Source organism: Lepidochelys kempii, chromosome 7 (assembly GCF_965140285.1).
Source record: "Lepidochelys kempii isolate rLepKem1 chromosome 7, rLepKem1.hap1, whole genome shotgun sequence".
NCBI classification, from domain to species: domain Eukaryota; kingdom Metazoa; phylum Chordata; order Testudines; family Cheloniidae; genus Lepidochelys; species Lepidochelys kempii.
The window spans coordinates 37118236-37131098 of NC_136386.1; the positions used below are offsets into that span (position 1 = coordinate 37118236).

Genomic DNA, 12863 nt, shown 5'->3' on the forward strand with positions numbered 1-12863 from the left:
CTTACATCATTTTCAAAGATTGCACAATTTACTGAAGGACCTCATCATGCAAAAACAACTGCTTTCAAAGAGATGAGAAAGGAAACGATGTAATGGCCAAGGCATTTACGTTCATATATATCTACTTTGCATCACAGATATAACTTAGGTGAACTGAAACCAGTCTGACCTACTCGTTTTTCCTATAACAATGCAAAATGACAAGCCACAGATTTATCATGCTATTTAATGGTCCTCCATTCTTTTAAAACAGAAGAACAACAGATGCTTAGTGGGCAGTTCAACAAAGGCCCAAATGTCTTCCAAAGGTGTTTTAGTACCTGTATTCTAGCATGAGATATGACCAGAAAACTCAATAGCAACTCCAGGTGTTGCAGTAAAATTTATGTTGACATGTTTACGGTCTGGTAAAGATTCTAATCTTTAAATCAATTATCTCCACTATGGAAATTTTTTAAAATTTAAAATAGCTAGACCAAACCAAGTGTAAGTGTTTCAGCATCTACTCTAAGACCTTTATGCCTTAGTTCAATTGATGTGTCTAGATAGAAGATGTGGATTTACATAATACCTACTAAAATCTCAAAAGCGTTAATGGAACCTTATGAATATAATAGGATTGAAAAAAGAGGTAGGTTTAGATAGAGTTTCATATTTACATACTATGCCATTAAACAAAGTGTTGGGGTTCCCCCAAGACCTCTTTCACTCGATTCCCAAGGAACTCAGTTTGACTGCAGTCTCATCACCCAGGTTTCTTTATTTGGCATACAGCAAAGCTCTAATGAGTTGATCAGACTTAAGTGTAGGGGATGGGCATAAAGCATAGCACACATCCAGTGTTACACAGCAAACCTCTTCCTTTATACACATTTACATTGCATTTACTATACATCAAATTACATGTTTTGGGACCGGCTTGATTCCTTTATAGGAACCAATCCCTGTACAGCATGTTCTGTCCACGCGCTGTCCATGTACGACCTACTCTTTACTTCAGCTTTACCTCATTCCCAATTTACCTTGCCCATTGTAAATGGTTCCCTGAGTGTTGAGCCTTATCTTAGCTAGTACAGATATTCTGTTTCTAGGCTGCTGATCCATTTACTCCCTAGTCCTGTCTCCCAAGAAATGGGGCCTCAACCATGTCCAATTACTTTTGTTAAGCCAGGCCTACACAAAGAAAGCATAGTCATTAAGGATGGGAAAGACTTCTAAGATCATCTAGTCATTCCTCTTGTCAATCAAGAACATGATAGGTTACAAGTTTTGTGAGCTAAAAATGTATCGTGTCAAGTTTTATAAGCAGGAAAAAAAAAACTAAGAGAGAAAATACTCCTTAAGATGAGGTATGAGAATACACTGAGCCTTAACAAACCAGAAATGAACTGATGAAAACCAGGAAGCGGGTTTTACAGTCCCCAGTGGTTGCATAATTACAAAACAAATTACTGTTTTCGAAAATAAACATGCAAAGGAGAGAACATGAGTTGGTAGAGCTCAGTCCCTGGGAAAATAGGGCCTGACCATGAGGGACATTGAGTGCCCTGGAGGAAGTCCAGACCTTAAAGCAGTGGTTTTCAACCAGTGATCTATAGATGCCTGAAGGACCACAGACTGAATCTAAGATTTCCAAAGGGGTCTGCACCTCCATTTGAAATTTTTTAGGGGTCTGCAAATGAAGAAAGGTTGAAAACTACTGAGTTAAAGCATCAAGGCCAAAGGGAGCTCTTCAACAATACAGTATTGTATGTTGTCAATGTACAGATTTTTATCGTATGAATAATCAGAAATCTGATTTATATTAAAGAGGACAGGACAATGGGCCCCTTTGTTTTAGGAAGATGCTTTATCTTGGAGATTCACAGCAGATGGAATTAAGTCATCACTTCCATTCAGCGTGAACTAAGGAGAGTCAATCTATTCAGCAAATACTATCTCTTACTCATGCAATGAATCCCAATGAAGTCAATGGGACTACTAATATGCAGGGGCTGCAATAAACAGTTTTTTACAATTTGAATAACAAGAAATTAATGTTGACAGGTTCATGTTTGAGAAAACATTTAATTTTTAAGAAGAACGTACTCCCATCAGATATACATCTTCTGGAAATTTCACAGCTTTAGAAAATACCATAGAACTTCAGAGTTATGAACACCAGAGTTACAAACTGACCGGTCAATCACACACCATACACAATCAGGACGCAGAGACAAAGAAAAAGAAAAAAAAGACAAATAATGTACAGCACAGTACTGTGTTAAACGTAAACTACTAAAAAAAAAATAAAGGGTACATTTAAAAAATGATTGACAAGGTAAGGAAACTTTTTCTGTTCTTGTTTCATTTAAATTAAGATGGTAAAAAGCAGCACTTGTCTTTTGCATAGTAAAGTTTCAAAGCTATATTAAGCCAATGTACAGTTGTAAACTTTTGAAAGAACCATAACGTTTTGTTCAGAGTTACGAACAACTTCCATTCCTAAGGTGTTCCTAACTCTGAGGTTCTACTGTACATGGATTTAAGCCAGTTAACATTGTGGAGCAAGTAGACGTACTTTTATGTTACATCAGTCAATTTCTTACAAGGCATATACTTATGCCACAGACATATCACATCTACCGAGAGGTGCAAAAATACAGGAGCAAAACCAAAACCAAGAAAATTATGGCTGTGACTTCTACAAGGTACTTAAGTATATGCCTAATTTTAAGCATGAGAGTAGTCCCAAGAGAGTAGTCCCAACAGTTTCAGTGGAACTACACACATGCTTAAAATTTGGCACATGCTCAAGTACCTTGTTGAATTGGGACCTATCATATTTTAGATTTTTTGCCAACTTTAGGCTTGCAATTTTATGAAACTGGAAATGAATGCTCATCCAAATTCAGACTCAAGAAAATACAACCAAAATAGCAATGAAGGCGTTAAGGTTACTTATTCTGAACTTTTAACAAAAACATTGTTGAAATATGACTGTGGCATCTGGTTGTGCTGTTACAACAGTGGATTTCCATTATAACGCCCCTATTTTTCATGTCTCTATACAATTCAAATGAAAAAGTGTTCCTGGCTGAAACTGAACGGAAATGTTTTGAGACTAAAAGTTGTTTTCTTTAAATAAAACCTTCAAAACATATCAGAATACAAAGAAATGGATATTTACCAGCCTCTAATGCCTTTATTTTACATTCCCCTAAAAATAGCTAGTTTGAAATGAGATTCTGTCGATATATTTAAAGTAATATATAGTTATATGACAGATATTTAAAGTGCAGCTACTTCTAATTGGTATTCACAATAATCTTTATTATGTGATTGATAGTGGATATGTAACACAAAACTGAGCACTGTTAATTTGCTTTCACAAGACACTGCACACTCTTTGAGTCTCTGGTGTTTGGGTATTAACAATAGTTCCAACATTTAACTTTGGATTTAGGGCCTGATGCAGTGTTCATTAAAATCAGTGGAAAGACATCCACTGATTTCAGCAGATATTGGGTAATACCAATAATCCTTCAATCTTCTCAGGCAAAACGCATCACTGCAATCACTTTACAACAGTGCCATCTTTGGGAAGTGTTACTTGAAGAATAAATGAAATCAATGAAAAAACCACCTGGGCTTGTACTCTCCTCTTTGCTACTTAGGATGAATAAGGAAGGCCTGATGGATTGTGACCCCTCCACCTTTCCCCAAAACAAAAACTATTTTTCTGCTTTTTCATATTAGAAATTTAGGATATGTCCTCCCTGAAGGACTGTCCAACAAGATGTCACAAGAATCAGAAGACAAAGTTGAACAACTGAACAGAAATGTTTTGAGACCAAAAGCTGTTTTCTTTAAATAAAACCTTCAAAACATATCAGAATACAAAGAAGACATTTTTTTAAAATCAGGCTGTTTAAAATCCCATCATTTGTTTCAGTGGTAGCCAACACCTGTCAGGGGCTTGGGGTTTCTTTAATTTTGTCTTTTGTGTCGAGTTATTGCTAGGGTCTCCAAACAGTGGGTCATCTTACAAATCAGGATGCGAGCCTGCAATCCTTACTGATGCCAGGGGCTTCCCACAGGAGTTTTGCTTGAGTGAGGTCGACAGAAGGGGGTTCTAGGGTTACCAAGACATAAACCCAAGCACATATATTTTACTCTTTGCTCAGACTGACATATATTTGAGGTTGAGTTGTTGTTTGATTAATTCTGTTAACCACAACACCAATCTCCTGTCTTGGGAAGGAAACTCAGTGTAGTGGATATTTGACATTAGCAAAAGCAGCACTTGTTAGAGAGAAAATAATAAAGGGCAAACATAAAGCCACCTGAAAATATTTAAAGCAATAAACTCGATTCAAAACATGATCTGACAATCACGCCCCAGCTACACAGTGTAAATTGTAACGTCTTTAGAACAAACCCCATCTCTCATTCTGTGTACTCTTCAGGGGCATAAACAAGACAGCCAGACACACAAAACAGTATAGCATAGTTCCGGGGAAAGTGTTGGAGGACCAGGAGGAGTTCAGTGTAATTCAGATTTTTCCTGCCCGTCCGGCTCCCCCAGACACCCACCATCTGCTCCATCTCCCCCATACACCCTCGCGATCCCCCCGTCTGCTCCATCTTCCCCATCTGCGCCATCTCCCCCCACGCACCCCGCAATCTGCTCCGCCCCCCACCCCACGATGTGTTCATTCACTCTTCCCCCCACCCTCCTCTAGCTTCCCCACCCGCCGCTCCGCTCCGCTCCCTGTCCCTTTCCTGCACGGTTTGCGGGAAGCGGAGCCCGAGAGCAAAGGGCAGCAGCTTCCCTGAGCCCCGGAGCCTGTGCACATCTCCGCGCACGTGCTCACGGGGGCGGCGCGTCCCGCGGCCGGACATTGGCCCCTGCTCTGACCCCGCGCTGGGCTTGCGGGAGCGGAGCTGCCTGCAGGGCTCCGGACACTCCCGCGCGCCAGCAGGGGCAGCATGGTGGCGGGGTGAGAGATGGATCCCCTCGACGCGTGGGACCCCTACAGCCGGCCGGCCCGCCGGACCCAGTGGCTGGTCAGCGCCCTGGCGTATCACTACGGGCTGGACCGGGGCGTGGAGAACGAGATCATCGTGCTGGCCACGGGCTTGGACCAGTACTTGCAGGAGATCTTCCACCACCTGGACTGCGAGGCGGAAGGCAGGATCCCCGGCGAGGACTTCCGCACCCTCTGCCAGGTGCTGGGGCTGGCGGACCCGGAGGAGGCGGCGGCCGACCCGGAGGAGTGCGCCGGCCTCTGGGAGGACCTGGCCCCGGAGCTGACTTTCCGCCAGTTCCACGCCAAGCTCTGCGGCTACTTCAGCACCAAGGCCGGCTGCGCGCCGCAGCGCCCGGCGGTGGGCAGGCTGCCGCTGGGCAAGGAGAGCGAGCACATCGAGACCCAGATCCGGCTGCGCAGCCCGCTGCGGCGGCGACGGGACAAGGCGGGCCAGGGGGCTGCTGCCCTCAAAAGCGGCAGCCCCCGAGGGGCTTCTCCTCCCCCGGCCGCCCCGGGGCTGGCCCCGCACGCCAGGCGGCCGGGCCCCTGCTCCAGGGAGTGCTACGAGGAGATCGTGGCTCTGGAGCAGGCTGAAGACCGGATCGTGAAGCTGGAGGAGGAGAACGGCAGCCTGCGGGAGCTGGTGGAGGACATGCGGGCAGCGCTGCAGAGCAGCGACGCCAGGTGCCTAGCGCTGCAGGTGAGCGGGGAAGGGCACGGGCCGGTGCACGCTCGGGGGGAACTGGCCAGACCCCGCTCCGGGGACTCAGCCTGCGGCCAGAGCGAAACCAACCCTGGGAAACTGACACATGGAGTTAGTGTCAGCGGCAGCTACTGTCCTAGGGCAGCAAAAGCTGCAGACGTCCCTGTAAAGGCAGGGTGACAGGTCCCACTGTTCCCAAGCCCTGCCACGCCTACACGCTGGCAGTCCAGCGCCCTGCCCGCCTTCTTCCTACCAGCAGAAGTTTGAGAGCCGAACGCTGCTCTGATTTCAGGGGCACCTTGGAGTGTAAATCGGGGCAGGGAAAATATGTATTCACTAGCTGCATTTGTCTAGCTGGGGTCGTGCTGCTCCAGGTCCTTCCCGAGTGTGAGAGAAAGAGCTAAAAGAAGGGAATATGAAATGCACCATGTTAAACTCTGCGCTCACCCCACTAGGTCTATGAAAGATTTCCAGGAAATCTAATCAGGTTATTGTTGGGTAACTGGATTATAAAAAGGTTGGATTATTATTGCTACTATGTTTGGGGAGAGATTTAATTAACGGATAAACAGAGTGCATCCATTTCTATCAATACTCCTGGACAAGGGAGAGAGGCTTCCATTTCTGGTGTCACTGTAACTGCGCATTAAAAGTTGGTTTAAATTTAACCTAAAGCAGGACAGTACTTTTGTTAACTGAAAGTAAATCTCACTGGAGCTAGTAGTGGTTAAAGGAGCTCATTAACGCTTGTGTTCAGAGCAAACATTTTGTTAATTAGTTTGTGACCTATTTGCACTCACCTCAGTTTTGGGTGAAGGGGCTCTGCCTACCTCCAAATGCTTGTCATGAAAAGCCATAGAAAATGGATCTTGGTGTTAGGTTCATTCAAACTCCCAATGGTTACACAGTGCAACAAGCTGCTGGAACATATTTTAAAAAGTTAGACCAGTAAAAGCCCATTGAAATAAATGTGGGTGAAAGTTCAAAGGCAGGTGGGAGAATTTATATTCATCCAGGCCTGGCTGGGGCTACTTGCTGGAAAAGATTTTTGACCTTTCAGTCAGTTTATTTCCTGAGCCATCAAGGCATTCATACTTTTTCAGTGTTATATGTAAATTGAAGATGAAGATGCTGTGATTTTCAAAAAATGAACATCTGACATATTAATGATGTTTACCCGAATGATTCAGAGAGTTCTGTTCCATCTAGTTCCAGATTACTGAATATAAATAGTTCTGTTTCTAAACAAATGGCAACTTGGATATTTGTCATTATTTCTTCCTGGGTATTGTGTGTTTGTGTTGTTGCTGGTTTTTGTTTAAGACAACCAGTTTGGTTACGTACAATTTTCTAGAGGAAATGTTTTGTTGCAGTATTACTATTTATTAATGAGGCACTATAAGCTAGTGCATTATAGCGTTTGGTGTGTTTTGATCTTACTCTTTTCTTGTATATGGCTTTGGTTTGTCAGTGTTTTATCAGTAATGGATGTGATATTTTAAAAAATATAAATAAATATGAATGTTTGGATTTTTACCTGTGAGAAAAACAAGTAGGCAGTTCATTGAGCAAGCAATGTTTTGGGACTCACAGATAACCTCTTGAGTTCATAGTTAGGCCCCACTCCTACAATTGAACTGGTGAGCAGACTCTTGCAGAGCCCCACTGACTTTGGGGCCTCAGTGCACAGTCCTTGCTCAGGCGGAACTCATTGATTCCAATTAGTAAAGAGTACAGGATTTTAATAGCAGGCATTGCTTGATTGCTCTAGGGAGACAAAGAATATTTCTGGCATGAAGGAGTAGTATAGAAAGGGTGAGGCCCTAGAAACTTGACTTATGCAGGTTTTTTTGGTGTGACTAGTTAACTTGAGTTAATAAATATACTTAGCATTCAGATAATGCTTATATATGTTTGAAGATCTAATTTGACATTAACTATGAAATCTTCACAACATCCCAGTGAAGTAATACTATCCCTGGTTTACAAATAGGAAAACTGAGACAAAACGGTGAAGTTACTGGCCCAGGGCCACAGAGTGAATTACTGGAAGAACTAGGATTAAAACTCAGGACACCCACTGATTACCAGCTTCATGCTAATTCATATAGCCCACATGCCTAAAAGAAGTCGTGGTATGCTTCTCAAAACGCTAGTTGCGCCCCTAAGAACTGACTGAAACAATGGGGAGACATGAAATTAAAATAATATGTGAACATGTAAAACATTTGAGACAAAGTTTGCTGTGCCTCTAATGAGTCAATTTTTCTACATAAATTATGTATTTTGAAAATAATTGCATTACCCAAGGATTGTGCCCAGAACTTTGTGTAGGCCAAAGGTAGATTCCTAATTAAGGGTAGGTTTACTCCAGGTGAAGAAAATATGTAAAAAAAATCTGCCCATTTTCAGCTTTGATTAAAATGTTAAGTTATTTTCAAATAAATTAATCTGTGTTCCTCTTTCTGCTCCTGTTGATTGTAGGTAGGACTGTGGAAAAGCCATGCTAATCATAAGAAAGATGGGACCTGTTTTATAGGAAATAGGAGACTGTTAACTCCCAAACACTCCCAGCCCACCAAGTGCCTTCAGAGTGTCCTAAAGGAGGTGGAACTAATCCGGAATTCCAGGGATGGACAAATTGAAGAAGCAATTAGGTTCAATCAAGAACTGCAAAAAGAACTGAGGAGTTCCCAGGAAGCTATAGTCACCCTGGAAGACTGCAACCGTAATCTGAAGAGGGAACAGGCAGAAATGAGGAAGAAAGTGGAAGAAGCTAGACATGCAGTCCTTAACAGTCTTGGCAAAGTGAAGGAATTAGAAGCAAAAGCCAATAAAGTGCCACATTTGCAAATATACATCCAGCAGCTAGAATCAGAACTACAGTACTATAGGTAAGTCTGATACCATTCAAAATAAATGTATCAAATCATATTTAAACATAGCTGGCTAGAAAATAAATGCTTATATTAATGAATCTACTAAGATATTTTCTAAAGTGTGGTTGGAGAGGAATTAGGAGCTATCTATTCATTTTGTTAGAAAGGGTCCCTCGCAGAGCTCAATGCCTTCACGGAGTTTGGCCTGAGAAAGAAATACTGGTTTTGGCCTACAGTGAGGTGGAAAGACTCCCAAAATAACTTACCCACCAATGAAAGTTAGAGTAGTGACACCTCAAGATAAACCTAAAAAGCCATTGTTTACTCAATCCTTTATATATTGCATTTTTCATCTCAAAGGTTTTTTTTGCTATAACTAATTTGAATTGGATTAGTTCCTGTTACTTAAATTAGATACACATAAAAATAGTAACTGAACAGATGATGTTCCATCACTCAGTCTAAACTGACACCTGGACAAACAGCTCAGAAGTGCCATACATAAGGCCAAATTCTGGCCTACAATGTTAAGCTGTGGCGTAACTTATGTCCATCATTTTTCATTGATGGAATGTATTTTACTCCATTAGACAGGAAGCTAATTCAAAACAAAACAGATGATGGGTAATGATTCCATGCCTTGTACCCACTACATAGCCTTCCATTGATGGTAAGACAAAAGGAAGCCAAAAGCAAGAAAAAATAAGCAAGCAGTTAAAGTTGTGGCTTACAGTTCTTAATATATCAGGTGGCCCACTTCACAGTTTTATTAATAGTAGGAGCAATGTTTAATTGAATACCTACTGCATGCCAAGTGAGCACCCATAATTATGACAATATACTTGTGAGACCATGTATCAGTTTTCATACATAGATCACAAAGTCTTTTCAAAGACTATCCCTATTTTACATATGAAGAAACTGAGGCATAGAGAACTTAAGTCAAGTCACACAGTAATTTAGTGACAGTCTGAAACAGAACCTAGGCCTTCCAACTCCTAGCCTTGTGCTTTAACCACTAGGACAACTGCTTGGATAAATATATCTCCAAAACAGAAAAAAATGTGCACAAATTTACTTAGTACCCAATCCTGCTGTTCTTGCTCAGACAAAACTTTCAGTGAACTCATTGATGATTATTTAAGTCGCTGGCAATTTTGCATGCGTCAGTGCTAGATGCATAGACTTAATGTACACATTTAGACGGACATATAACAAAAAGGTAACTCATATGCAAACTGACTTTCTTTCAATTTTTTCCCTGATTCTTTATTTAAAACTGTTATTTTAATATTTTGACTATTCAGAACAGCTTTTCCCTTTTTAATCTGATATTTCCTGTTTCCTTATAGGAGCTATTTGTGGCGTTACAGCTACTATATTGTGTTTATAGGGTGGGGGAAGTATCTAAAAATAATCACTCTATCTGGTGTCTTTCTATGAGCATTGTGTATGTTGATATCTTTGGGTTTACAGAAAATAAATGCATTTCATTAAATAGCTGTACCATTTTAAAATACCATCAAGAGCAAGTAACTTCCAAGACAGCTACTCACAGGGATTTGCTGGCAATGGGTCCAGAACAGAACTGGGAGAAATTTTTTGACTAAAACTTTTTTCAGTGAAAACCACAGATTTGGTGACACCCAAGCATTTCAAGAATTCATGTCAGTTTTGCTGAATAATTTTGGTAAAAGAAATTCATTTTGGTATTTTCAAAACAAATGTCATTCAAAAATGACTGTTTTGGATTTCTTTAATTTTATTTTTAACATTTGTATAAAGTTATAAACAAATGCTTGAAATCAAAATAAAACAGTTAATGAAACAATTTTTTAAATGTTTTTATTCGCAAAAATTTCAAAAAAATTAAGTTTTGGGTTTTACCCAAAATATTTTTTTTTGTTTTTTGGAATTTCCAGCAAATTGAAAAATCTGTTATTTACCCAGCTCTAGTCCTGTATAAGCCATAAAGCCTTCTCTCTACTGCCTGAAATAGAAAGTCTCCACTGGCCAATGCAGTGAGAGCTCACTTCCAAAGTTTGATGGAGCATGAAAGCACATTTTTGAGAAGAGGGTAATGAGCTAGTTAAAGATGAATAAGAAACATCAGCCCAGACTTGCTCAGTGAGCGCTGACCTTTGGTTCTGAAAATAACAGCTGGTCTAACAGATTTTTCTGTTAGATTTCACCATTAATGAAATGATGATGATGAGCTGGTAGCACTGGTTATACTTAAGACTTCCCAACACTTTCCATTATAAGACTCTGTATTAGTTGCTTATAATTTTGCCAGACTTCAATCTTTTGAGCTGAAATTTTCCATACTGGGTGGTTGCCTCCAGATCAGTGGTCTCCAACCTTTTTACACTGAAGACCACTTTTTGAATTTAAGGGCAACACAGAATCTACTCTGGCCCTTCCCCGAGGCCCCGCCCCTTCCCCAAAGCCCTGCCCTGCTCACTCCATCCTCCCATCTCTCCATCGCTCACTCTCCCCCACCCTCACTCACTTTCACCGGGCTGGGGCAGGGGGTTGGGGTTCGGGAGGGGTGCAGGCTCTGGGCTGTGGCCAAGGGGTTCGAACTGTGGGAGGGGGCTCCGGACTGAGCTTAGGGCAGGGGTGCAGGAGTGGGTGAGGGGTACAAGCTCTGGGAGGAAATTTGAGTGCAGGAGGGGGCTCTGGGCTCAGGCAGAGTGTTGGGGTCCAGGAGGAGGTGTGGGATGCTTGTTCTGGTGGGATCAGGGCTGAGGCAGGGGGTTGGGGTGCAGGAGGGGGTATGGGATGCTGGCTCTGGGAGGGAGCTCAGGGCTGGGGGTTGGGGTATGTCCTCCCACCAGGCAGCACTTACCTCGGGTGGCTCCTGGTCAGTGGTGCAGCAAGGCTAAGGCAGGCTCCCTGCCTGCCCCAGCCCCATGACTCTCCTGGAAAGGCCGATGTGCCTCTGTGGCCCCGGGGGGGACTGGGAGGGCACATGGCTCCGCGCGCTGCCCCTCTCTGCAGGCATTGCCCCAGCAGCTCCCATTGGCCACAGTTCCCCATTCCCGACTAATGTGAGCTGCGGTAACGGTGCTTGCAGGCAGGAGCAGCGTATGGAGACTCCTTTCCCCGCCCCGGGCCGCAGGGGTGTGTTGGCAGCTTCTGGGAGCAGCGTGGGATAGGGGCAGGCAGGCAGGGAGCCTGCCTTAGCAGCAGCCCCATTACACCGCCAGAGATCACGATTGCCTGGGAGAGTTTCTAGGATCGACCAGTCGATCGCGATTGACCAGTTGGTGACCACTGCTCCAGATTAATTTTTTTTTTTAGCAAAGTTTTAACAAAAATGGTTCAGCCATTTCAGAGAACAAGATTGGAGGATAATATGTTTTGCCCATGTTAAAAAAAAAATTCTCTCCAGCCCTAATCTTTTTAATCTCTCCTCATATGGAAGCTGTTCCATACCCTGGATCATCTTTGTTGCTCTTCTCTGAACCTTTTCCAGTGTGGCCATGTCCTTTTACAGATGGGGCGACCAGAACTGGACACAGTATTCAAAGTATGGGTGGATTTATATAGTAACATTATGATATTTATGGTCTTATTTTTATTCCTTTCCGAATGGTTCCTAACAGACTATTAGCCTTTTTTGACTGCTCAGTGCACAGCAGCATTAGTTTTCAAAGAATATACATGGTGACTCCAAGATCTCTTTCTTGGGTAGTTACAGCTAATTTAGAACCCATCATTGTATATGTATAGTTGGGATTATTTTTTCCAGTGTGCTTTAATCAATGTTGAATTTCATCTGCCATTTTGTTGCTCAGTTATCCTGTTTTGAGAGATCCCTCTATAATTCTTCACAGTCTACTTTGGATTTAACGATCTTCAGTAATTTTGTATCATCTGCTAACATGGCCACTTCACTGTTAACCCCTTTTTCCAGTCATCTGTGAATATGGTTAACAGCACAGGTCCCAGTACAGATTCTTGGGGGAACCCACTGTTCATCTCTTTCCATTGTGAAAAACTAACCATTTACTCCTACCCTTTGTTTCCTATCTTTTAACAAGTTACTGATCCATAAGAGGACCTTCCCTTTCATCCTGTGGCTACTTAGCTTCCTTAAGGTCCCTCACCCAAGGCTTTTGTCAAAGGCTTTCTGAAAGTCTAGATTACCCATATCCACATGCTTGTTGACTCCCCCATAGAATTTTAAGATTGGTGAGGCATGATTTCCCTTTGCAAAAGTTTTGCTGATTCTTAACAAATTGTGTTTATCTGTGTGTCTGA

At 42.4% G+C, this 12863-nt stretch overlaps 1 protein-coding gene across 2 annotated transcripts in view; it reads left to right on the plus strand.

Moving 5' to 3' along the window:
* The first annotated feature begins 4799 nt into the window (after positions 1 to 4799).
* EFCC1 (EF-hand and coiled-coil domain containing 1) overlaps positions 4800 to 12863 on the plus strand; it is an 84382-nt gene continuing 76318 nt past the window's right edge. Inside the window, exons 1-2 of one of the 2 annotated variants that reach the window (XM_073352223.2) lie at positions 4800 to 5712; positions 8200 to 8609. In XM_073352223.2, coding sequence (XP_073208324.1) covers positions 4990 to 5712; positions 8200 to 8609 — 1133 coding nt within the window. In that variant the 5' untranslated portion in view covers positions 4800 to 4989. The remainder of the gene's footprint in view (positions 5713 to 8199; positions 8610 to 12863) is intronic. The other variant, XM_073352224.2, reaches the window with a different exon arrangement.